The 25,730-nt window shown below is 44.4% G+C and overlaps 1 protein-coding gene across 1 annotated transcript; it reads right to left on the reverse strand.

Moving 5' to 3' along the window:
- Positions 1–870: 870 nt before the first annotated feature.
- On the reverse strand, positions 871–25,505 carry wrap53 (WD repeat containing, antisense to TP53). Its single transcript, XM_062516210.1, has 11 exons — positions 25,325–25,505; positions 24,159–24,673; positions 23,788–24,001; positions 23,351–23,446; positions 22,300–22,408; positions 17,667–17,755; positions 11,037–11,260; positions 4,140–4,351; positions 3,606–3,709; positions 3,346–3,489; positions 871–2,756 (listed from the first exon to the last, which is right to left on the reverse strand). Exons 2-11 carry the CDS (start codon positions 24,445–24,447, stop codon positions 2,498–2,500), a joined length of 1,740 nt encoding a protein of 579 aa, XP_062372194.1. The 5' UTR covers positions 24,448–24,673; positions 25,325–25,505; the 3' UTR covers positions 871–2,497.
- Between the last annotated feature and the right edge of the window lie 225 nt (positions 25,506–25,730).

The raw sequence follows: 25,730 nt of genomic DNA on the forward strand, positions 1-25,730 counted from the left end.
CTACCTGTTAAAACCAGATAGGGACAACACAGTATGTGTTGTTTCGAACACATTTGTTTTGAGAGTGTACTACTACTACAATCTGTTAAAACATGGAAGAGAGGCAGCGAGAGCAAGAGATTAGGGAAGATGAAGGTGGAGCAAGCGAGCCAGAAAGCGAGAAAGGAAGAAAAGAGGAGACAGAAACAGAATAAAACCGCAACAGTGCCCGACTCACGTAATTTGCCAATGCCACCCCACCTCTCTCGCAAAGGCAAAAAAAGCCCCTACAAATATACTTAAAAAAAAAAAACCTGAATAAAAGAGAAAAATCGAGAAACAGAGAGTGAGGTGGACGGTCTCCTGAAGTGTGGACGACGTGGTTCAATTCCCGCGTTCACTCCAGGGGTCCTCGCATCGACATTCTGCCCAGTGAACCCCCTCCAGGCAGCTTGGGGAGGCCTACTGGACCAACCTTAGTCCCCCTTCCACCACTACTACCACAAACATACACCAGCTAACTTTCACTATCTGCAGGCCTCTCTTTCAAGGTGGTTGCCTAGCAACTGAGGACAACACACAACCCAGCAGCTCTCACAGAATTACGGCCTGCAGAAGTTCACAGTGCACTGTGATGTGTGTGGAGAGGGGGGGGGGGGGGGCAAGAAAGTGCCCATTATTCTAGCATTATTCTGTTTTTTGAGTATCTGACTGCACACGTATTTCAGTATCCTTTGTAAAATTTGAGTTTCTTTTTTGGTAATAAGGTTCCTTATACAGACAAACAAAAAGCAGAGACCGACAAAAGGACAGTGAAAATATACAAAAGGTATAAAAATGAAAATGAATAAAAGGAAAAAAGAAAGTTTTTTTTTCATACAATTCTTTTTATTCATCTTTGAGTAGATAATCAGGGTCAGTGATTTCAGGTGTTTGTCTTAAAAGCTGGCTTTTCCTGAACTATGACCTCAGCACACAAAGGGAGGAAGCTGCACAAATGATGTCCACGTTATGCCCATTCTTATTCTAACAATAGAAATAAATCAGACATGCAAATGTCACCACACACACCACTGCTTCATAACATGTAGGCTGAAGTTACACGAATGCACATCTTTTCACTGTTTTCTTAAAAAATAAAACAAAGCAAAAACACTATCATTTACGCACTCCTTTTGTTAATCCAAAATAATCTTATACCAGTGTGTATGTACGCTCAGTGGTTGAAAGGCAATATGAAGCATCGGAACTGAGCAGATCGTTTCCTGGGTGATAGTGTACACATTCAGCATCTAGAACTCTGCACAGAAAATCTAGGAGCGCTCAAACACTCCCACTCACGCACACAGCTTCACCTTGGCACTAACCACAACAACTAACGCACCCTGAGCGAACAATCTTCAAAGCACGCTGGAATGGCCTGACATGGCACTTAACTAGTGACCGATAACGCACAGTACAATCTAAGAGGTGGTAAAGCACATAGTCACGATAGGGGACCTGGGGTTAAGCAAGGGCTGTAAAGAAAGGATAATGCGGTGTATACACACACACACACACACACGGTCTGTCTCCAATCCATTCCTGAGTAGCTGAGAGGCAGGAGGCTAAACTTCCAACGAGCACATAGTTCATGACGTTCACATTCACAGCAACAAGCACACAGACACTCTCTCCTGTACGCCTTCCTGCCATAACAGATGGTTTCTGCATGAAGGGTGCAAATCTGATCCAGCAATTTAAACCTGTGCTGCGATAACCTAATATGTGATATAACCAGGCTCTCAAACCTACAAGAGCCGTAATCGCCTAATTCAATGTCAATGACGTTAACTTGAAAAGAACTGCGTACGGTTCACAAAGACAGAATGTGGGACGTTTTTTTTTTTTCCTTTACCCGTGGCCCTCGTTGTTGGTAGTGTTCAAATCTTGTACTGGTTCTTAGAACACTTCAAAAGACTTTTTTAACGTTAATAACATTGGATCACATGTCCCCGCCGAGCACGACTACAGTTCACATGTGTGAAGGAGATTGCCTTGCGATTGAGGTTGGTCTTTCATTAAGAGACAATTGCGCTCTAGAACACTCTTCTAGAACATTCTCATTCTATTCAACACGACTCAAGGCTGCTCGTCACCATAGTAATCCGCAACCGTTTTCTTTAGACCAAAAAAAAAAAAAACCCACTCACAAAGGAGCTTCTGAAAGACACGTGTCTCCTTCGAAAGACATTTCTCAAGAGCCTATTCTGTCAATTTAACAAGCACATACTTTAAAAGAAAATCAGTTGAACAAAGTTCACATCAATGTATCATCGATCCACAAAAAAAAAGTAAGAGGAAATAGGCCTTTTATGAGTTTAAGAGTAAAGCACAGCTTACTTCACTTCACTCAGACACCCGGCAGATAGATTTAAAACACTTTTTGAAAACAGGTTTTTTGAAAATGGCAGTGGAGATGTTTGGTTAAGTACAATAGTGAAGGGTATTGAGGGGGGGGGGGGGGGGGGGCGACAAGTCAGTTGTCCCTTGCTGATTGGTTCGGCTCAGCTCCGCCCGCTCCCTCGGCAACGGATGCCAGCGGCCCAGACCACCAGATGGTGAGGGCGTTGTCTCGAGGGAGGGCCGCGCCCTCGGCTGACGATGGCGGCATAACGCCATTGTTGTCGTCGTCGTCGTCTGAGTCGGAGCCTGAGTCGCTGTCGCTGTGGTCCCCCGGACACAGGAAGTGACGTTGGCCACTGGACGACACCAGCAGGGGCATGAAGGGATGGACACTAGAGAGGGAGAGAGGAGAGAGAGAGAGAGAGAGAGAGAGAGAGAGAGAGAGAGAGAGAGAGGGAGAGAGGGAGAGGGAGAGAGAAAGAGGGAGAGAGAGAGAGGGGGGGGGGAGAGAGAGAGAGAGGGAGAGGGAGAGAGGGGGAGAGAGAGATCAAGGAAGAATGAAAAATGATTAAGCTTAAAAGGTGCAGTCAGCGTTCGTATGGGATTTCAAGCCCATACAATTTTTTTGCCACATTCAGTAACCATCTCCTCACGCTCCACTAACTGCCCATGGTCATGGAAAGTTGCATAACTTGTATGTGAAAATGACCCTGATGAAGGCGTAAGCCGAAACGTTGGTCAATAAAAATCTTTAACTTCCGAGTGTGCCACGACACTTTTGTTTAAATTGAACATGGAAAGTTGCATGAAAAAAAAAAAAGGCTGGTCATCAACTTTTCAAATTCGGGCACAATACTGGAAATTTGTCGGCTAATTGTGGCAAAAGCATCAGTCTGAAATAGTGTAATCTGAACAGGCCATGTAACCGAATGTTTTCTCATGGAGATCTTCTGACTTTCTGACCCCCTGCTACAGGCCTACCTCATGCCGTTGGCACAGTCCCTGTGTGCTTGGAACTGGAGATGAGGCTGCAGTACCTCCTCCTGGCCATCCGGGGGTGCTGTGAGTGTGTCCCACACTGACACCATTCCGTCAGTATCGCCACTCAGCAGGTACCTGCCCGTTCTACACACATAAACACACAGACACACACACACAATCAATATTTAATGTAAGTAGTAAAGAGTAATACAAGTTCTGTGTGTGTGTGTGTGTGTGTGTGTGTGTGTGTGTGTACTTACGGATCCAGATCGAAGTAGATGCGCTGGTTGGTGTTTACACTCCTGTGGGCGGAGAACAGAACCCGACCTGGATTTCTCAGATCCCAACAAAGAATCTCATGGTCCTAACACACGGACACACACACACAGAATAGTATTTTGCTTAATTTAACGATATCTTTGTCATTTTTTGTACAAAAACGACCAAACTTTGCACTGCACTCACGCATGTCATTAGTAATACTTGTGTCAAATTTTAGGTCAGTCGGATGAGCGGTTCGAGAGTTACGCATGGAACACACAGACAGATAGACAGACAGACAGACACAGTGACACACAGACAGACGTTCCTTGCATTAATAGATAGATGCTTGTGTATGTAAGGCTGTATGTGTGTTCATGTATCCTAGTATATGTGTCTGTAGATGTGTGTGTGTGTGTGTGTTCAATCTATCCTTCCGTATGTGTGTGTGTGTCTGTGTTCATGTAGCCTTGCATATGTGTATGTGTATGTGTGTGTGTGTGTGTGTGTGTGTGTGTTCCGTTCGTCCATACCTTGCGGGCCCCCGTGTACAGGTGGTGTCCATCAGGCGCAAAGAGCAGGTGCGTGATCCCCCCCTGGTGGCGCGCGGGCAGCAGTGCGAGCAGCTCGCCGTCCTGGCACGAGTAGACGCCCACGGTGCGCGAGTAAGAGCCGCACGCGTACAGCGACTGGCACGGGCTGAACGCCATGCAGGAGATGATGCCACCCTGGCCCTGCTTCTTCACTGAGACACACACACACACACACACACACACACACACACACACACACACACACACACAGAAAATGGCTCACTTCACCACATGCAGAGTATAGTATGGAGTAAAGAGTATTGTATAGTCTTTTATATTTGTGTGCTAACTGTGTGCACTTTTAAGGCGATGCTCTTTAAATGTCATTGTACTGTGCTTCTTCACTGAGAGACACACACACACACACAAAGAAAACAGCTCACCTAACCACATGCAGAGCATATTTGATATCAATTAAAAGCCCTGGATGTCCTCTTTAGAGAACAAAAGAAGTTAGCTCAGTAGTATGTATGGTGTGGGAGATATTCCAGTTTAGAAAGGTCCTCTAGAAAGGACAAAAATGAACTGCTGGTAGTCAGGATGATAGTATGGAGTATAGAGTATTGTATAGTCTTTTATATTTTGCTAACTGTGTGCACTTTTAAGGCGATGCTCTTTAAATGTCATTGTACTGTGCTTCTTCACTGAGACACACACACACACACACACACACAAAGAAAACGGCTCACCTCACCACATGCAGAGAGCAATCAAACAATGGCAAACAACGAATGGCTCATCATTGCCACCTTCTGAAAAGATCTAGATGACTAACTTTAAAAGTAGCAATTTACTTCAACGTGATGAGAACGCCCTCAAGGCTATGCTATACGCTATTTCGCTGTGTATGCATATGCCGACGGTAATCAAAAGCGACTCCGCCGTTTTGGACCCCAGTGACAATTCCCACTCGTAATCATCCAAAAATAGACGCTCGATTGTTTTTTAACTAAATCAGCTTTTTATCACCTCAAAAATATTGCCAAACTGAGAGGGCTAATGTCAAAACATGACTTAGAAAAACTCATTCATGCATTTATCTCTAGCAGGGTTGATTACTGCAATGGGCTTTTCACAGGCCTTCCTAAAAAGACTATCAAACAGCTTCAGATGATTCAAAATGCAGCAGCTAGGGTTCTCACAAAAACAAAAAGAACTGAGCACATTACTCCAATTCTTAAATCTCTGCACTGGCTTCCAGTATGTCACAGAGTTGACTTTAAAACACTACTAATTGTTTATAAATCAGTAAATGGAGCAGGACCTAAATACCTATCAGACATGTTTCAGCAGTACACACCTTCTCGTCCTCTGAGGTCTCAGGAGAAAAACCTCTTAGTAAAGCCTGCTGTTAGAACTAAACATGGCGAAGCAGCTTTTAGCTGCTATGCGGCTCAGCTTTGGAACCAACTTTCTGATGACATTAAAAAGGCCCCAACTGCAGCCTGTTTTAAATCTAGACTTAAGACCAAATTGTTCTCAGATGCTTTCTGCTAACTGTCTCTTAATTACTCCATCTGGAGTCTTTTATGTTAATTATTCCTTATTGATTTGATCTTGATTTATGCTTTGTTTTTATTTTCTATTATGATCTTTTTATTATTATTATTATTATTATTTTTATTACTATTACTCTTTGCCCATCTATGCTTTTATCTGCTATAATTGGGGGCCAAGCAGCGAAGCTGCGAGGACCCCATTGTGTTTCTATGTTTTCTTACTATTATTATTATTATAAACTATTATTATTCTTCTGCCATTGAAGTCTATGGCAGCCCATAGAACCGACTGGTGAAAAGTTGTGAAATTTGGCACACTGATTGGGGACAGTCCAATGATTCATTTCACCAAGTGTCATGTCGGCACCTCATACGCTCTAGCGCCACCAACAGGTCAAAGTTGGACGTGCGTTCACGCACGTAACTTTTGACCCCTTTGGTCAATTTTCAAAAGTCAGGTATCATTGGAATCTTTGGACCAGCTTGAGTTCAACGGACCATATGACGTCATTTTCCGCCATGATGGATCTTCCGCCATTTTGGATTTTGTCAAAAACACATAAAAGCCTTCTCCTCCTACAGATTTTGTCCGATCGACACCAAACTTCACACACATAATCTACAGACCATCCTGTATTCTGAAATTATTTTTCTTCTTCGGAACTATAACCGTTCGCCCGTAACAGCCAATCAAAGTTTGCGGCGAAGCCGCCAAACAGGAAGTGGGCTCATATTTCAGCAACCCTTGCGCGCATCAAAACCAAACTTGGTGTGTGGACTCAGGACCGCATCAGGAGGACGCTCAAGAAATTTGGTGACCTTTGACTTCTAGTGGGCGCTGCAATTAGCCAAAAGGCATTTCGGCCTGTAGCTATTGATGTGTTTGGAATGAAAACTTGCTAGTGGTGTCTGGTAATACTGTGGAAGGTCCTTAGGCTAGCCCAGCTCAATTTGTGACATCAACATAATTGATATTGCCACCATATTGGATTTAATCAAAACCCCTTAAACATTTCCACAGGTCACAAAATGTATCCGATCTGCACGAAACTTGACACGTGTGATCTTCAGCCCGAGTCTAATATAGGCCTTGCTTTTTCGGAATGATATCTTAAACCGTTCGCCCGCAATAGCCAATCGAAATTGACGGCGAAGCCGCCGAACAGGAAGTGGGCTTGCATCTCGGGCAATCTTGGGTTGTTTGACATCAAAATTCTTGTGACTGCTTAAAACTACATACCTGACTTAACAGCATTGAGTTACCAGGGCAACTCTGGCCTTTTGATCTGCCTGCTTGGCCCCCACATTGCTGCTTGCAGCTATATTTATTGTTTGGTTTTTGTTTATGTAAAGCACATTGAATGACCTCTGTGTATGAAATGTGCTATATAAATAAACTTGACTTGACTTGACTTGACTAGACCGGATTTCTTCTATAATCCTCTACCATCACCTTCCAGAGGGTAGCATTTTACCCTCAAACAAACAGTGAAGACAGAGCTTGGAAGGTTCTGGAAAAAATAAAGATGGGGATAAACATTGAACACTGAAGCACATGGGTGATAGCCCAGGACTTGGTACAGCCATCAGAGAAATAACATAAAACTCGTTCATGCAGTTATTTAATGAGCTCCCCAAAGTACAATTGAACGGAGTAACATTTACAACTTGCAAGTCAATGCACTAAAATGGATTATGGGAACTTGTAAAACCAGGGGGTGGCTTTTCCTGAAGCTATTGCAGATTACTAACCGTGTTAAATCATTCATACAATCAATCGTAAATGAGCCAATGTTGTTGCTGCACCAAAAGAACACACTCCTCCAATCAGGCTTACTGCTTAGTAGCTCCAATGTGCTACAAGACTTTGGGAAAGGTGTGTGTGTGTGTGTGTGTGTGTGTGTGTGTGTGTGCAGACAGAATATAGTGAATGTGTGGGTGTGTGTTTGTAGTATGTTGATTACTGAATACTGATTACAGGCCTCAGTGAAGACCCTGACAGCAACGCTTGTGCGTCTCGTGTTAATGAAGCCGACTTAAAACTTTGCATTCTAACACAGAGCGTCCACTGGGCCGCTCCTCAGTTCACTTCACTTCAGATCAAAAGCGTCGGCCTTTCCTTGACACAAGCCTCACGATGGCGCCGCATATGTGTGTGTGTGTGTGTGTGTGTGTGTGCTAATCCAGTGCCAGGCTTACGGCGCTAATCGACATCCTGACCTCCGCTTTCTGAAACGCGCTTGCCCCGCGCATGACTTGCGTCTCGAACAAATTGAGTTTGAAGCTTGTAACACGAGCCCCACACCCCCAAAAACAACTCCGGGTCTCCTGGAGAGACCCCCCTTCCGTCTAACTGGACCGCCGAGCTGACAGCTTAGATCAGCGCGCTTTGCGTTACGTAGACCGGCTTGCAGACACAAAGGTCTGAATCAACATTCACGTGATGACGCTCTGTCTCGACAGTGCCACCAGGGACGTCTCTTATTCCCAAGCTGTTCACATAGGCGCTTGGGTTTCAATAACAAAGATGTGACTTTTCCTACTTGTTAAATACAAGAATAGTTTACTTCCCACCTCAACTTCGTCTAGCAGCAACACTGGTGAGAATAACTTGTCCAGGCCCAATCCGCAACCTTAGTTTAATATTAGCATTTCCCTGAACTAGTGTTGTTTTTGGCGGCCTGTTTTGGTTTTAGTTTTAGTCTAGTCTTTGTGTCAAGCTGTCATTTTAGTTTTTATCAGTTTTAGTCACGTTCATACTCTTTTAGTCTAGTCAAGTTTTAGTCGACTAAAAGTATGAGCATTTTAGTCTTATTTTCATGTAGTTTTAGTTGACGAAAACTAATGACTTTTAGTCTTGTTTTAGTCAATGAAAATTGGATTTTAGCATCTTTTTATTAATGCAATTCTATTTTAAGGGGTTGTTCCTCCATAGACTGGGTAAGATGTTTTTAGTGGCAGGCACTATAGCACCAGCGAACTCTGAAACTATAGGACTGGATGAAATGTGCAGATAACGGTCTCCACTGATAAATATCACACTGGCTAATCTGGAAATGAGGTCCTATGTCCAAAATTCTGAACTACCCCTTTAATAGGAAATGATACATTTTGGTTCATTTTCATGGATTAAAAAATTACAAATATTACAGGTTAGGACATAGGCACTGCACATTGACAGTGGAATCAGGTATGTTACACAGAGTTTGGTCTCCCCCTGTCACCATGAAAGGACTATTTGGAATATTCTGTAGACCTGCATGTTCCTTTTCTGAGAACAATTTAACTTAAGATCAAGTTGTCCATAGGTTATTGAATGCTGTAAATGTGGATGCTATTTCACCATTAACTAGGTATCCTAAGCGTGGTTACACACAGTTGTCATCTTAATGCAGTGTTTTGTAGCCTATAAAACGCATTTCACGTTCATCACTCAGTTTTGGTAGGCTAGGCCTATGCCTTGAGTGGTCGCTGCCCCTTTAAATGCGTGGGACTTTAAATTACGTTTTAACTCCATGCTGATTTTGTTGATGAACAGCACCGTCTTTGATTCAGTTTTTCTACCGTTTAAATAAACGACACACGCGCACACTTGTGTGGTTGGTAAGGAATTGTTTTCAATAGTTTTCTTGCAATTCCCACACAACATTAGATAGCCTACTAAGCCAAGGTTCCATTACAAATGTGTCTATGATTAGAACTTCGTTGCTGATCGGTGGAATAATGTTATTATTGTAGGCTATATGACAGCGCCAGCATCAGCTGGACAGAAGCTTAGGCTACACACTAATCAAATCTGCAGTTGCCTGTTAACATTTTCATCTGAATTAGGTCTACATGCGGAGGTGAGATAAGTAGCCTAGTGCAAAGTTGAACTGAGAGAGTTGCCAATCTAACGGACTGAACGTAGCCTATATTTCTTAGCTTCTACGATAGGCTATACATCTACCTTTGCTACATGATCAAATATGATCAGATGAGTGACAGAAGCACCGGATATGACCAACAGGCCCACGCGAGAAACGCTGGTCCTCTGGTATGATAATCAGACCATGCAACCTGATGCGCCCCTGAAGTGAGACGCAGAAAACAGAAATAGGCTACTGCAAAATAATAACACGACTAAACGACACAATAATGTTATAACATTCCTGTCCTTCTGGTCTTCGAAAATGAAGAGAGATGTTAGCATGGTTTTTATTTTGTAAACCACATTTAGTCTCGTTTTTATTCGTCAACGATATTGCCTTATACATTTAATTATAGTCATCGTCACATGGCCAGCATTTACGTTGCGTCTCGTCTCGTTATAGTCACGTGAAAAAAGTTTGTTGACGACGATATTTAGTCATAATTTTCGTTGACGAAAGCAACACTACCCTGAACGTAAGAGCTAGCTTAACTTGCTCAGGTTAGCCGATACTGCTGTAAATATAAACATTACAATGAAATATAATGAATATGAACATACGGTGTAAAACATGGCAGCAAAAACCTTCAATATCTAACATTAAATAACTGCTTCAAGGTGTCCAAGTGTATGGTACAATCGAACTCGACGCGAGTGAGAGTTAGCTGTTAATGGTGTCTATAGGCCCCACCACATTACACGCGGCTTGCGCTAAGAAACCCATTACTTTCAATGGAGTGTGCAAGAACTGGTCTGCCTCTGCGCTCGGCAAAGCGCCGTGCTCTCGCGCGTGTCCCGTGGTCAAAGTTGAAATATTTTGAACTTTGACCGCGACATGCTGTAAGTCAATTAGTCTTTTGCGCGGAGCCCAGCAGTAACCACAACAAAAATCGAACATTACCTCAACCAAGAGCAACCTAGCGCTGAGCGCAGCCAATGCCGTGTGCAATGTGATGGGGCTTTATATGCGAGTCTACGAATGCGTTTGGCTACGCACCAGTAGTGGGTCTCTCCTCATAATATATATCATTAAATAAGAGTTAGCTGTTAATGGTGTCGAATATGTGAATCTATGAATGCGTTTGGCTACGCACCAGTAGTGGGCCTCTCCTCATAAGATATACAGTAATTTCCCGCATATAAGCCACATTGTGTATAAGCCGCAGGACAGTGTTTCATGCCAGTTAAAAGAAACAAAGCCATATTAACACCATATTAACTGCCCCCCTGTATTAACCTCATAGCTGAAGAAATTTTGCAAAATCTATGTATAAGCCGCGGCTAATAGTCGGGAAATTACAGTAACATTAAATAACTGCTTCAAGGTGTCCAAGTGTACGGTACAATCGAATTCAACGCGAGTGAGAGTTAAGAGTTAGCTGTTAATGGTGTCTATATGTAAATCTATGAATGCGTTTGGCTACGCACCAGTAGTGGGTCTCTCCTCGCAGTCTCGGCCAGGGCGGTCGGTGTGGAAGATGCGCACCATCTTGTCAAAGCCGCAGTAGAGCTGGCAGCCGTCGGGGGAGAAGCAGAGCGAGTGGGCCGCCGTCAGTTCGTCCAGGTGGTTGTAGGGCCTGAAGGTCGCACGGAGGTCACCGTAGAAGGCGTCCCAAATGTGCACCGGGTTGTCACGGCTACTGCTTGCAATGCTGTGAGAGGTAGAGAGAAAGCGATTTTTTTTTTTAAGAGGACATACTGTAGAATGGATGAATTGAGTATTGTACTGTGCTCTCTGATCTTACAATAGTATATATTCAACTTTGATTCATAAAAATTAAACTCAATTGCAATTTTACAAGCCCAATTAAAGAGAGACTATGCAGGACTGGCGATTTCATCTTAAGTTTCGGTTTTGTTTATCATTTTCGCTCGTTTTATGCTTGCATATTTCTCTGCAGAGCTTCCCCGACAGCTTTAGCGTGTACATTTATACATATATAGGCTATATGTAAATATATAAATTGCAAGCGTGGTACTTCTTGTTCTTTATGCGTCTCAGCCTTCCAGATGTAAACAGGGAACGATCGTCTCCTGAACAAACTGCAAGGTTGCAATAGCGGATAGGGACACTGGGGGTGGGAGGAAATATTACTGTTTTCCATAAAACTGGTCAGTCAAGCAAAACAACGATTTCTAAGCGATTTTATGACTATGAAAAAGTTGCATAGGGTCTCTTTAAAACCTTATATTTAGGCTGGGTATTGAAATGGTCCGTTTGACTAAATGGCACCCTCTTTGGCAACCGCAATTGAACTTCAATGGCTTTGAGATATTTGACATCACAAGTAGGCTTTGTTCTAATTCGCCCATTTTCTAGTGGCTATTTTTAAGTTCAAGATTTTCGTATGAAGGAGGGCACAACCATGCATCATGATCTTTGGATATGCACAACCTCTCCGAATTCATCAAAACCAAGACAAAAATGATTTCCATTCTGTCACCTTCACCTACACATACATAGGGTTCATCATTACAGACTAAAATAGATTTTAAAATGATTTTGTTCCAATTTCTGTTTTTTTTTTCTTCTTTTTTAAAACCGCTACCCTTTTCCACCCATTTACTCTGTAAGCGTAAGTGGAGCTCCATGGGCAGTTCACCATCTTGCCAACGGGTTGCTCTGTGCTGTGTAGCTTGTGCGTGTCAATGTTTCTATTCATTACGTAACGTCTTGTCCGTCATGGCCATGTTGATGTATGTACTGGGTTTGCTTTGAGGAGTCCACGACAAATTTCCCCATGGGGGCATTAAAGCACATTCTACATTCTATTCTATTCTACATTACTGAAGTGACTCAAATCTGATCCCCCGTCCCCCTCTTTTGATGTGATACAGATCTGATTTGTTCAGGGTTCCTATGAACATACCAAATCTAATCTTTTCCAATTAGATTTGAGTCGCTTATATGTGGCTCTTGATCAAATTTATATATCGGATTTGAGGCCATGCAACATAAAAACGAAAACGAAGATACTGTTGTAATTCATGTTTTTTGGGGGGGGTTTTTGCCTATGCACATGCTCTTTTCACGTAGACTCCAGATATCTCCTGTTACAACAAACTCTGCGGAAAATGGCAAAAGTTCTCTGCCTTATATGCAATCATGGAAGCTACAGCTGACGCTAGCTGTTGCACATCCTGCAGAGTGAATTGTGATGATGATCTACTTCTAGTCGGTAATTTCTTGTTGGTCTCAATGCTGTGTACTTTGGAAGATAGATGCCTTCCCAATGTGAACCGTTAAAATAGGCAAATCTGATCGGAGCAACAACAATCAGATTTGACGAATGAGGTTTGTAATGTGAACGTGGCCAAGTTGAAACAAAAAGAAAAAGAAAACAAGTAAGATATCACCCTCCCACCAGCAAACAACACATCAGTAATACCCTCATGTTCCCTCAAAGGAGAGACAGAAAGGTTGAGAAAGAAGGACTTCAGAATGAACATGGCCTCTCTGGTGCCTATTACTTTCTGTTCCAATTTCACACCATGTGTAAACACTCCAAATATCTAAGAGTGTGTGTGAGAGAGAGAGTCAGAGAGAGAGAGATATGTGACCCAAGAGAGAAGAGAGAAGAGAGAGCGAGAGAGAGAGAGATGTGACCCAAGAGAGAAGAGAGAGAGAGAGAGAGAGAGAGAGAGAGAGAGAGAGAGATATGACCCAAGAGAGAAGAGAGAAGAGAGAGCGAGCGCGTGACCCGTGTGTTTTCAGTGTGACTAAACAGATCAGATATGGCTGGGAGATGCTAATTGTTTCTCTGGCGGCAGGCAGCGCAAAACCCAACAGCATGCGGGAGCTGGAGCCCGTTATTGGCCACGTTTAATTAACGGCTAGATTTCGGGGACGGGGGGGGACGGGATCATAAAAAATAAAAAATAAATAAAAAATAAAAGAAGTCTAGCCATGGAGAAATGAAAGGAGAGCAATGGAAGAAAGAAGAGGCCATCAGGAGGCGTATCTACAAACACACAGGCACCCGCACACGCACACACACACACACACACACACCTTTATTCTCACTTTGGGACAAAACCCAATTGAAAAAAAAAAAGAACATTAGATGTCAGTCGGACCCAGCAAGCTTTCTTAGTCTTGACGGGGGGGGGGGGGGAGGGGGGGGGGAGGGGGGGAGGAGGGTTTCCACTGACGGCAAAAGGGAATAAGGAGGACAAAAGAAAAGAGAGAAAAAAGACAGCAAAAACACGCTAACAGATGCTCTGGACTCTTCCTGTGATCAGCGAGCTAATTGCATTCTGATCACGACTACTACACCGAGAAGCGCCTTTCAAGAAATCAAATCCCTCCAGCATGGCCTCCACCCTCCTACCCTAGAGTGTCTGCGGGAGGTGTGTGTGTGTGTGTGTGCAAAGTGTCTGAATGTGAATTTGTTTGGAGTGTATGTCTGAATATGTATACATGCCTGTGTGTGGATTTGTGTGCATGTACTTAAATGTGTGTCTAAATATAAGAGTGTGTGTGTGTGTGTGTGTGTGTGTCTAACTAAGTGTGTGTGTGTGTGTGTGTGTGTGTGTGTGTGTGTGTGTGCGTGCTGAGAGCGCTTGGGGATTCAGTGCCGGAGTGTCTGTTGTTGCTGGCAGTGTGTTGGACAGTCCACAGTGCTGTCCAGAAGGATTGGCTCTGAATTCTAGGCCTCCCCTCTCTTCTCCTCCACTCTCCTCTCCTCCCCTCTCTTCTTCTCCTCCCCTCTCCTCTCCTCTCCTCGCTTCACTCCCCTGATAATCAGCTCCTCCTGTTGTTTATGGTTTCATCTGTGACCTCGCGACCTCAAACCCATCCCTCTCCTCCTCCCCTGCCTCCCTCCGTCCCTCAACATAAATCCGTTACTTCCCCGTCCATTCTTGCCTTTTCCTCTTTTTTCTCTGCCTGTTCTTTCTCTCTTTTCCCTCTTAACATTAACATAAATCAGTTCATTCTCCTCTCTCCAGTGCTCCCTCTCTCCTCTTCATACCTCTGTCACTCTCCCTCTTCCCTCCCTCTTTCTCCTCAACATAAATAGAATGTTTCTCCTACCTTTTTTTCTTTCCACCTCCCATCTTTCTCTCCATCATCTCCCTCCCTTCATCCCTTTCTTTCTAGCTTCTCTTTTTTTGCACAACAGCGCTCTTCATTTCTTCTTCATTACTCTGTCTGTCCCTGTTCCATTTCTTTCCTCCTCCCATCTTTTCTTCCATCGTTCCCCCTTCATCCCTTTCTCTATCTAGCTTTTTCTCTTCTTCACCTCCGCGTTCCGCGTTCCCCGTTCCTCCGCTCCCGGGGGGCCATAAAGTCGGTCTGTCCCAAAGAGGCTTGCGGTTTATTAAAATGACACACTCACTGGGCAACGAACTTCTCGTCTTTTGAGCCGATCCAGCCCAGCTCAGGCCAAATGTGTTCTTCTGGACATCACTGTGATTGTCTCACTGTTTCCAGTCTGGAACGTGGAACTGCTCCCCTCACAAGACGAGGATCATACGCCAGAAGGAGACAACAGAGAGATAACCATGGAGAGGAGAGGAAGCTACAAAACAAAACAGAGCCGGTGACATCGGCGGCAGAGTAGTGGATAAGGAACCGAGTTTGCTGGCCGGGTAAACCGAACTCTTTCACCAAGCGAAGAGTCTGGTCGGTCACTCACGACTGGGGAACCTTTCCATCATTTGCGTCGCGACAAGCTTCGACTTTGCACAAACTTTGAAATCATTGGTCCAGCCTAACCAATCATGTTGAGCAGGGATTCATAACGTTACGTCCTACTTCCCCAAAACTTTACAAACTGACCATAAGCAGCACGGGGAGTCAGGAAACAACGCTGTAAATTAATAAGCACATTCCTCTGACTGCAGTTTTTGATCTTGGCTGGTATTGCTACTACCGTTTACAACAGTAACTTTGAAACCATAACGTCATCCTCTCTCATTGCTGATTGGGCAGGTAATCTGCCGACCGATGGAAACACTAGTGAACTATGGTGTTCCAGACCAGCATCTCCCTGAAAGGAGATCTAGGTGGGCGTGGCTGGATTGCACTGGATTGCAGGCAGTAGCCTGGAAAGTCGTGAGTTCCATTCCCAGCTGTCAACGTTGTGCCCTCGAGCAAGATGCCTAACCCCGAGTAGTTCCGAAGAGTCTGGTCCTGCAATTGATTGACAGCCAATAATAGATAAATAAAGATAAAGCCAAAGACACTGCTTATGTGTGCCTGGAATGCCTGGCATTGTTGTCGCAGGTAGGAACATGACCCTTTTCATCAGTTTTAGAGTAGAGTCACCCCATAACACTAAATGGGTGGCCAGTTTAAGGGTAGGGTACCCCCTTAGTGCTGAATGGGTGGCCAGTTTAAGGGTAGGGTACCCCCTTAGTGCTGAATGGGTGCCCAGTTTCAGGATGGGGTACTCTCCTAGCCATGAATGGGTACCCAGTTTCAGGATGGGGTACCCCCTTAGTGCTGAATAGGTACCCAGTTTCAGGATGGGGTACCCCATTAGTGCTGAATGGGTACCCAGTTTCAGGATGGGGTACTCTCCTAGCGCTAAATGGGTATCAAGTGCGTTGAAAATGGATGAAAAGGGAATTCCTAGATTGTGCTACATTAGGCCTAAAAAGGACTAGACAAACATGGCCCTGATGGCCTGTAGCTTTGGAAGGGGTCGGACATCATTCCTCTAAACACACGTCACGCTCTCACACACACACAGCTTTCTCCATCCCGAGGGTCAACGCACACTTTGATCCCGGCCATCTGGCTGTTGGTAAGCAGTGTGCACTCAGAATGCTACTTCAACAGACACATACACACACACACACGGCTTTCTGAGTCTCAGCAGTACAAACCGCTCCCAGTGGAGGGGAAGCTGTTAAGACTGTGACTGAGTGTCCTGCCACACACACACACACACACACAGGTCACAGGGTTCCTGTGGAGAGAGTCAAACCTCTCTGGGGGAGAGCGCTGAACTGTCTGGATCGTCTGTCTATCAGGAAGCCAGCAGCTGAACTGCCTCTCCTCTCCTCCCCTACAATCCTCCTCTCCTCTCCTCTCCTCCCCTACAATCCTCCTCTCCTCTTCTCTTCTCTCCTCTCCTACAATCCTCCTCTCCTCTCCTCCCCTACAATCCTCCTCTCCTCTTCTCTCCTCTCCTACAATCCTCCTCTCCTCTCCTCCCCTACAATCCTCCCCTCTCCTCTCCTCCAATCCTCCTCTCCTCCCCTACAATCCTCCCCTCTCCTCTCCTCTCCTCCCCTACAATCCTCCTCTCCTCTTCTCTTCTCTCCTCTCCTACAATCCTCCTCTCCTCTCCTCCCCTACAATCCTCCCCTCTCCTCTCCTCCAATCCTCCTCTCCTCCCCTACAATCCTCCTCTCCTCTTCTCTTCTCTCCTCTCCTACAATCCTCCTCTCCTCTCCTCCCCTACAATCCTCCCCTCTCCTCTCCTCCAATCCTCCTCTCCTCCCCTCCAATCCTCCCCTCTCCTCTCCTCTCCTCCCCTACAATCCTCCTCTCCTCTTCTCTTCTCTCTTCTCCTACAATCCTCCTCTCCTCCCCTACAATCCTCCCCTCTCCTCTCCTCTGATCCTCCTCTCCTCTCCTCCCCTACAATCCTCCTCTCCTCCCCTACAATCCTCCTCTCCTCTCCTCCCCTACAATCCTCCTCTCCTCTCCTCTACCCCGCCTCCCTCTCAAGAGTTGGAGAGAACGAGGGAGAGAGGTCAGTGATGGGTCGCCATCCCAGTCTCCCATGGCAACAGAGAGGCTGAACATTTTCACCACTTGACTCCACAATGCTACAACAATAGCGAAGACACAGAATGAAGAAACTTCAGTCAGTCAGATAGAACGAAAGAAAAGAAAAGAAAAATCAAAACCTAGAAAAAACGAAAAACCTTTTAAGTCTGAAGTATGCATGCAATGCATGTTCTTCTGTAGAGTGAGAGAAGACAGTACAGAACAACTGAGAGGGTTTGATGAAGGCAGGATGGTTGGGGAACTTGGTGGTAGGAGGAGTGGTAGAGAACACAGAAAAAAAGAAAAGAGAAAAAAAAAGAAGAAGAACTCACAAACATGTGTCTGGGTCCAGAGAGCTCATCTTGGGGAACCAGCAGTAGTCGTAGATGGTGTCGCCTTCTGCCATCCGCAACACTGGAGTCTGTGGGAGGAATACGCGAGAGAGAGGGAGAGTGAGCACAGCCTGACCATGGAGAGGTGGCAGACATGGACAAACACATGGACAGACACATGGACATAAATAGCAGACATGGCTGCCCAGAGAGGAGAGCAGAGTTCCCCCTACTGAATTTGCATGACTTACATATAAATGTGCAATTAGTACAATATACCGACCAATGATTTCAGAGCACCTGGGTAGCGTTCAAGAACAGAGATTAATAATAAAATTAATAAAGATTAATAAATAAGCAAGAATAGACACAATTGGGTTTCTCAAGCCAGCAGGAAAAGCGAATAACCAGAAATACACCAATTCTGCATGGAAATATATATACGTAGATACAGTATATATATACACATACACAAACATATTCCCTGATATTTACCATGGAGAAAGGCAGACTGCATGCAGCAGACTGGAAGCTGTACAAACAGAGTAGCACGTCATGGATGGAGTGTACTAAATATGCTGAAATCGGGCCATCTTCATTGAGTAAATTCAATTTGATCCTTTCGGAGTTTATAGCCTAAAACGAATGAGGCAAAATTGCCATACATTCTCGGAGAAAAAAACAGAGCTTGGCCACTCTGCCTGCCAAATTTGAAGCAGCCTGCCATAACCTGAGGGACAGCCAGTGTCTGTGAATGTTTGTGATTATCAGTTGAATAGTGTTTCTGTTGTTCCATCTTATCCCTAAATTTAACAAAATATTTGCACTTAATCATGTTTTTTTTTATTTTTTTTTTTAGTACATGAGCTTTGCCAATAATGTTACTGTGTTGTTCATGCCAATAAAGCTTTATTGAACTCAGTTGAGTGAACTGAGTTTGTGTGTGTGTGTGTGTGTGTGTGCGTGTGCGTGTGTGTGTGTGTGAGTGAGTGAGAGAGAAAAAGAGAGGCAGAAACAGAGAGCAACCAGATACAGAAAAGAAACACACAGACAAGACAATCAGACATGTAATTGGTTAACTGTAAGTGCAGTCTCTTGTTCTCCCATGTCGGCTGAGGACATGTTCCCTTTGTGTTGTGCTATCCAACTCATGTGAACACACATTTTTTCGATTACACATTTACTGCTAGAATGCTTTAGGGAACCTAACCGTCAAACCAGTAATGCACAGTTTGAAAGTGATACACAATGAGAGTGCGGGGGAGTGGGAGTGTGTGTGTGTGTGTGTGTGTGTGTGTGTGTGTGTGTGTGTGTGTGTGTGTGTGTGCAGAGTGGGAAGGGATCGGCGGGGGTGGGGGGTGGGGGGGGGGGGGCAGAGGAGTAACTGCCAAGCTCATAAATAAGACGCACAACTGTGACCAAACTGGCGGGGGTTTAAAGAAGTCATTTTGACACACATCACAGCAATTTGGGCAAAAGTTCACAGAAGTCCCATTCCTCCTCTGCCATGGCATTTTTGTGGAATAGCATTACTCATCCCCGCGGATCGCAGAAAACAATGGAGCCGAGTTTTTCCAGGTCTATCAAACCGTATTATAACATCAATGCACCATTATCCCATTATTACAAGGGCTCAAACAAGGTCCGTAGCCAAACGAATACCATTAAACGAAACCATCCACGTCTGACCAAACTGTCGACTGCCATCATTAAACACGATAAACGATCCCTAATGTGATCCATCCCTTCAAAATCTCAAAAATCTTTTTGACACCGACAAGCTGGGGTTTTCATCTTTGAGTCAAGAATTCGGTATAATCGGCAGGCAAATCCATAATGCAAATAAATGACAAATGATCCATGCCCTGGCATGGGAGGAGCATTTTTGCACTGCTGCAGTGGAGAGTGTGTGAGTCAGTGTGTGTGTGTGTGTGTGTGTGTGTGTGTGTGTGTTGGGGAGGGGGGTTCATTGCAATTGATCAGTGTTTGACCACAGGGGTTGTGCCCTTGGTCAGGGGTCCCCATGGCGAAAGAGAAATTCATCAAAACATCTCCAGCCTGTCCAGTCCAACCACACCAGCCAAGTCAAGCCAGCCACAGAGAACAGAGCTGCAGTCTTTCCACACTGGTTCAGCTTTAACTGGAAGGTTAAAGACACACACACACACACAAACACACACACACACACACACACACACACACACACACACACACTAACTGGCAAACTGGCCAACCTAAGTACAGTTCCAGTTGAAAAGGTTGGTAAAGAGGTCATACTGAGACACGGGGCAGGTTTTAAATCAATGCTGTTAAGCAATCACATGCCTGGTTCATCGTTTCCTGGTTGGCTCATCACAGCAAGTTAACCACAGACAATTAAAAAGATCGGCAGATACAATTCTGTTGTGGAATATCAAAGAGAAAGCGCACAAGCCCAAACTGAGCACCACTGCTTGGCCAGGACCTGTCCGAGCACCTTCAGGTTGGGAGGCGAGCGCGATTGAGCTTAAACCCTCGGGTGCTAGCGTCTCTTAAAGCGTCACTAAATCGTTTTTTTGTTCCTTAAAATAATGTTTCCAAAATCATTTCAGTGGTTCATCAACTCGTAACAGGGTGAACGGCACTTTCTGCATTTGCTTTGTGGCCCTCTATCGGCTATAACCGCACCATGTAAGCTTACCAGATTGGGTAGCGAATCTGTAGTTCGATGGAATGAGACTTAAGAAAATACAAATTTGACTTTGATATCGTGCATGCAACATACTCTACTCTAACAATGTGGACATCAATATTTGCTGGATAAACAAATAGCGTGCGTACGACAGAGGAGAAGAGCTTTAGTGTTGCTTTAAAGCACGTCTCAGATTTTTTTTTTAACTCATTTACTCAGTGTAAGTCGAGAGGTGCATCTCTTGCAGGGAACGTGAATGTGGTAACTAACCGGTTAACACAGCACTGAAATGACAAAATCAACAGGTAGCTCAGTGTAGAGGCAGGCAACATGAGATAGGCCTTTGTGTGGCAGGCTTTGTGAGGTTACGCTACAGATGAGGGGATTAAACTGAAACCCCCGGTGGTTTGTTTAACCTAGACAGTATTCCTAATCTGGATCCAACAGCTGTAACGGCCTCCAGCAATTTGATGAGGAGTCTGTATCCATCATTTTGGCTATTAGGGCATGGATCGATTGCTTGCTGCTGTGTTTTAGCCTTTGACTCCTGTTATGCAGTCTTCATTAACTAATGCCGTTTCGGACATCATTAAACTACACTGATATTCTCCCCCACCTTGACTTATTGCTCCATCGTTCCACACAACACAACACAACACAACACAACAGAACAGAACAGAACAGAACTGAACAAAACTACACATCTCATAACCATGGTGATTAGATCGAAAGGTACATGCATGGCTGTATACTATAATAACGATTTTGACAGAGATACAAAAAACTAAACGCAATTAGATTAAAAGAGTCTCGAAAAGCGGCAACCTGGTGCATACCGTAACTTTAACACACTTCCCAAGGCCGAAACGCGTTTTTAAATGACTGCCATCTCGCAGACAGTCAAATTTTAATTCCAAGACCCAAATGCATTTTTGTCGCCACAAGCATTTGCCAGCCTCCCCACCATAACAAACAACATGTGTGACCGTGACTTTATATGACGACGAAGAACAATTGCAAAACACTAACTCATTTTCAAAACAAACTTGGCCCAAAAGTTGTTAAGCTCGCACTGTGATTTATTAATGTTGACATGGCAAAACAACATGATGATCCCTTCAAATTGAAAAGACCCTCTTGAACAGTGATCTCTCGGGACAACAGCTGTCCATGGAGCTGGGGGGGGGGGGCTAAGTGGAATTCTGTAAGATTCGAGTCGTCTTGAACACACCCACATGACACTATTGCATTGACTTGCACTGTATTTAATACAGTGGACACATGCAGTAAAACCAACGTGGCATTACAAGAGAGCCAGTCCGGCACTAGCTGGTTGGCATGCCAACAACTCAGTGGATATCTGGACAACACAGAGGATAGGCGTTTGTCTCTTCACGTAACGTCACCATTTCTGGGTCATTTTTGGATGCTTTGAACTAAAAAAATATATATATATAAAAAACCCCACAGATCTAGCATCTTAAAGCAGATCAAAGGGTGCCTCTCATTTGGTGTTTTATACACCCTCCCTTCCTTCCTCGATCCTCGTCCTCACTGATCTAGATAAAGAATGATGGGCCGGCAACAATGGGATAGTCTATCCAGTGTTAGTTATAGATCAGTGGGAACACCCCTCGAGGACCGAGCATCGAGGAGAGTGTTTGAGAGCCATCAAAAGAGTAGGCGTGACCATCACACCCCTCCATTTTGAGAACAGTAGTGCTAATGTCTGTCAATAGACAACAGAGGACCAGTGTATTCACATAGCACATTTCATACAAAAATGCAATCCAATGGGCTTTACATAAATGAAAGCACTGAAAAAAGAACAAGCCCTGGTGAATATCAACACCAATGTCTGAGCATAACAACAGACATTTCAGTAGAGAGTGACTCCACACGTCATCAGTGACTTTACAAGTTGTGTGAAGTAAACCCGTGTGTGTGTGTGTGGGAGCTCACCATCTCGGTGAGCAGGTCCCAGTTGTTGCTGTAGAGCTCAGGAGGGAGGTTGTAGACCCGCAGTATATTATCTGCACTGTTGGACAGCACACACGAGCCATCGGGTGCCCTATTGCACACACACGCGCACATAGACACGCACGCACACACACACACACGCACACACACACACACACACACACGATTACAGAGGCAGAGTTAAAGCAATTATTTGACCAAAGCTTCACTTAAGGACATAAGAGTGTTCAGACTCCATACAATCACATGGACAGAATCGATGGATAGCATATTATAAATACACATGTGACTAATTCTTACCCTTATGGTATCTATAATTAGCATGGAGCCATTAGCACCCTTCAAACACACACACACACACACACACACACACACACACACACACACACACACACACACACACACACACACATATTACATTAGAGCGATCTCATATTCATCTTAATTTGACCAAAGCTACACTTATTAGCCTGCAGGATTGTAGTATATTCAAATTTAGTATCTTGTGATTAGTAATTTTGAGATTTTTACCATGATCCTAGACAGCTGATACATTTCCATATGGTCAGTAATATGAGTTCATAATCAGTCTAGATGTGACTATTTGGTGGTGAGATATCTTCACACCCATCTTGTTGATCAGTATGAAGCATGTTAATGAATGTGATCTCATGTTTTGGATTATTTAAATAGTTAACTTTGTGCTCATCACTTGATATTCCACTCAAGAGAACTGTCAATGACAAGTATGGACAAGACTGTTCAATATTAAGGTAAAAACATAAGAGAGAGAATTATGAAAAAAATGTCAGACATCATTAAATACATTGCTTTCTCTAGATTCCAAGTTTAAGAAGCTGAAATCAAAGAACTTTTGAAGAGTTGCTTTTTTTACGTATTAAAAAATTACTCAATCCAACAAATCCATTACCAAAACAACTAATGATTTATTTAATTGTTGACAACTAATCGATTCATTGGAGTAAATGTGTCAAGGCCAGCAGCTGAACCTCAGCAGCGGTTGGCGTCTTACCACTTGCAGCCTTTGAGGTAGTTCTCTGGGGAGGTCGTGTACTCCGCCCAAGACCCTGTCAACATTTGGGGGTTCTGGTTGAACTCAAGAGCCAGGCTGCAGACGACATGAGACACAAAGCCTTGTTACACTCATCCCATGCACACTTGACACACGCGGTGTCGCACGCTGGAGAAGAGCGGGTCGCAAAAGCAAGCAATGTCAATGTCAATCACAAAAGCGGAGACGTCAAGTTCTCTTTTATCAGGTTAGGGTGATTTAGAGTCTGTTTAGCCCAAGTCAAAAGTCAAAAAGTCAGTTGTTAAAATCAAACTGTAAAAGTGTGTGTCTTTAAAATCGTAGTTCTTTCATTTGAACTGCAAATGGGCTAAAGTGTGCTTGCGGTGCATTTGTGGCTGTTAGTTGTAAATTGTTTGTTGGTTGGCGGGGTGACCTACTGCTGTTGTTCTGTGGGAGTACATTCAGAACAGTCGGCGCCGTTTGTCTCATTCCCATGATCCTCTGCTGCCACAGCAGCCTCCTCTCCGGATCCATTCTGCCGCCACTCCACCTCTACCTCTTCTATCTCTTCTGCTCCTCCTCCTTCCCCTGTTGCTACTGCCCTACTTTCTCCTCCATCAATCCTCTCCTGGTCACTAGGATGAGCGCCATCTGAATATCATAAAAATATATTAGTGCATTCTTTTTTTTTTACATTTCTTCTGCTGATTGTACTTATGGTTGACTGTCTTGCCGACTTGCTTGCATAATGAGCACCCAAAACCCAGAGCACAAGGGCCTGGTCTCTCTAGAATCTCAACTATCTTACCTGTGTTTAAGTCAAGTGATGAGCCATGGTTCTGGTGTCCCTGGTCTTGCAGGCATGCTGGCGTTTTGCTGATCTCTAAATTCAAAGCCATCTCGTTGCTATCCAATCGTGGCTGTTTGGCAGCAGGGGGCACCTCCTCTTCTGGACCCATTGAGTCAAGTTCACTCCCCTGGGCACCGGCATCTTGGGATGGTGATGGCAACTCGTTGGGTGGCTCTCCGTCTCCCTCTGCCTCTTGGCCTGACACCGACACTCCGCCGCCGTCACTGCACGGCTGGGTTGCTGACATGTCACCGCACCTCCTAGCCTCACAACGCAAGGGATTCCCCCTAGAAGAGCAATGCCTGAAACCACCTGTCGTTGCGGTCTGATGAGGACTAGGTTGCCCCCACCCCAAAACACGATGTTTGTCAAACGTTGGTGTGGTAGGTGCTACTGGGGTAGTGTTTCCTCCGTCGGTGCGGTTGGCCAAGTCTGCGGGAGACCGGGGACATCACAGCACCTCGGGTCGCTGGCTTTGATAGATAACCAAGAGGGACGGAGTGACGGATGGAATTGGGGACAGGAAGAAAAAACAAAAGAGGACAAGATATGATAGCGTCAGCTGACTCAACGAAGCTAGTAAAATGTCGTTCATTAGGAACAGATTGATATCCACGACAACGCCATTCCTGTCTAATAGGATCGCAGAGTAGTGCATGGTTATGAATACTAAAAACACAAGCAATTGTGACTAACTGGAATTTCACACAATTTACCAATGAATCACAACTAATGCTTTCCAGGTAGAGGGCGTCAACTGCTAAATAGAGGCAGTAAATATACAGGCTCTGATAGGCTTATTTGCTCGAGAAGTTAACTAGCTGTATCGTTGTGTTAGTCAGTGCTTTCAGGGAATGTCTAATAAGCCCCGTAGACGGACTCTGGCGCTTTACAGCTACCCGCTATTGGTAAAATAACCCATAACTTTAGCATCAACCTTGATTGAGAATTGGCAGTGCACTGCATTTCACTTGAATCTAGGAAACATGTGGTTCTTCAAACTCAAAGTTGCAGCCTTGAACTTTACCACAAGCAAACCAATGGCTTGTTTACGTGCGTATCCACCGTCGAACATGGCCCATAGCTGTCGACATAATGCATTAGCAAGCTAATGTTAATCTTACCAGCTGTTGCTTCTCTGTTCTTGCGTCCGTTGTATATCAGCGGTGGCTGAAATTGCTTCGGTCCTTCTTCACTAAAACGAATGCTCCAAAATGTTTCGACTTACACCCACCAAGGCGCTTTAAAACGAGTCAACAAAAACGCATGCCTTGTATGTACACACAGGAGGCCGCCATGTTACAATCAACGTATCGTCCAGGAGCGAATATCGCGAGATCTGCGTGTCAGTCACTTGTACAGAAGTAGGATTTTAGTTCCTCTGATTGGAATCATAGGACAGAGTGGTAGATAAAACAACTAAAGCCTACCTTACACTGACAAGATTTGGGAAACATTCTTGAAAGATTGTAGTCTTTTGAGTAAAGCTTGAATGATGGGCATTAGTTCAAAGACTACAATCTTTCAAGA

This window comes from Sardina pilchardus, chromosome 16 (assembly GCF_963854185.1).
Source record: "Sardina pilchardus chromosome 16, fSarPil1.1, whole genome shotgun sequence".
In the NCBI taxonomy this organism is placed as follows: Eukaryota; Metazoa; Chordata; class Actinopteri; order Clupeiformes; family Clupeidae; genus Sardina; species Sardina pilchardus.

Coding starts and splice junctions, on each gene's coding strand:
- wrap53 (XM_062516210.1), bottom strand. CDS start 24,447: ATGTCAGCAACCCAGCCGTGCAGTGACGGCGGCGGAGTGTCGGTGTCA. Junction 24,002..24,158: donor ATCACTTGACTTAAACACAG/GTAAGATAGTTG, acceptor TATGATATTCAG/ATGGCGCTCATCCTAGTGAC. Junction 11,261..17,666: donor CTGGACCCAGACACATGTTT/GTGAGTTCTTCT, acceptor TACCTCTCACAG/CATTGCAAGCAGTAGCCGTG.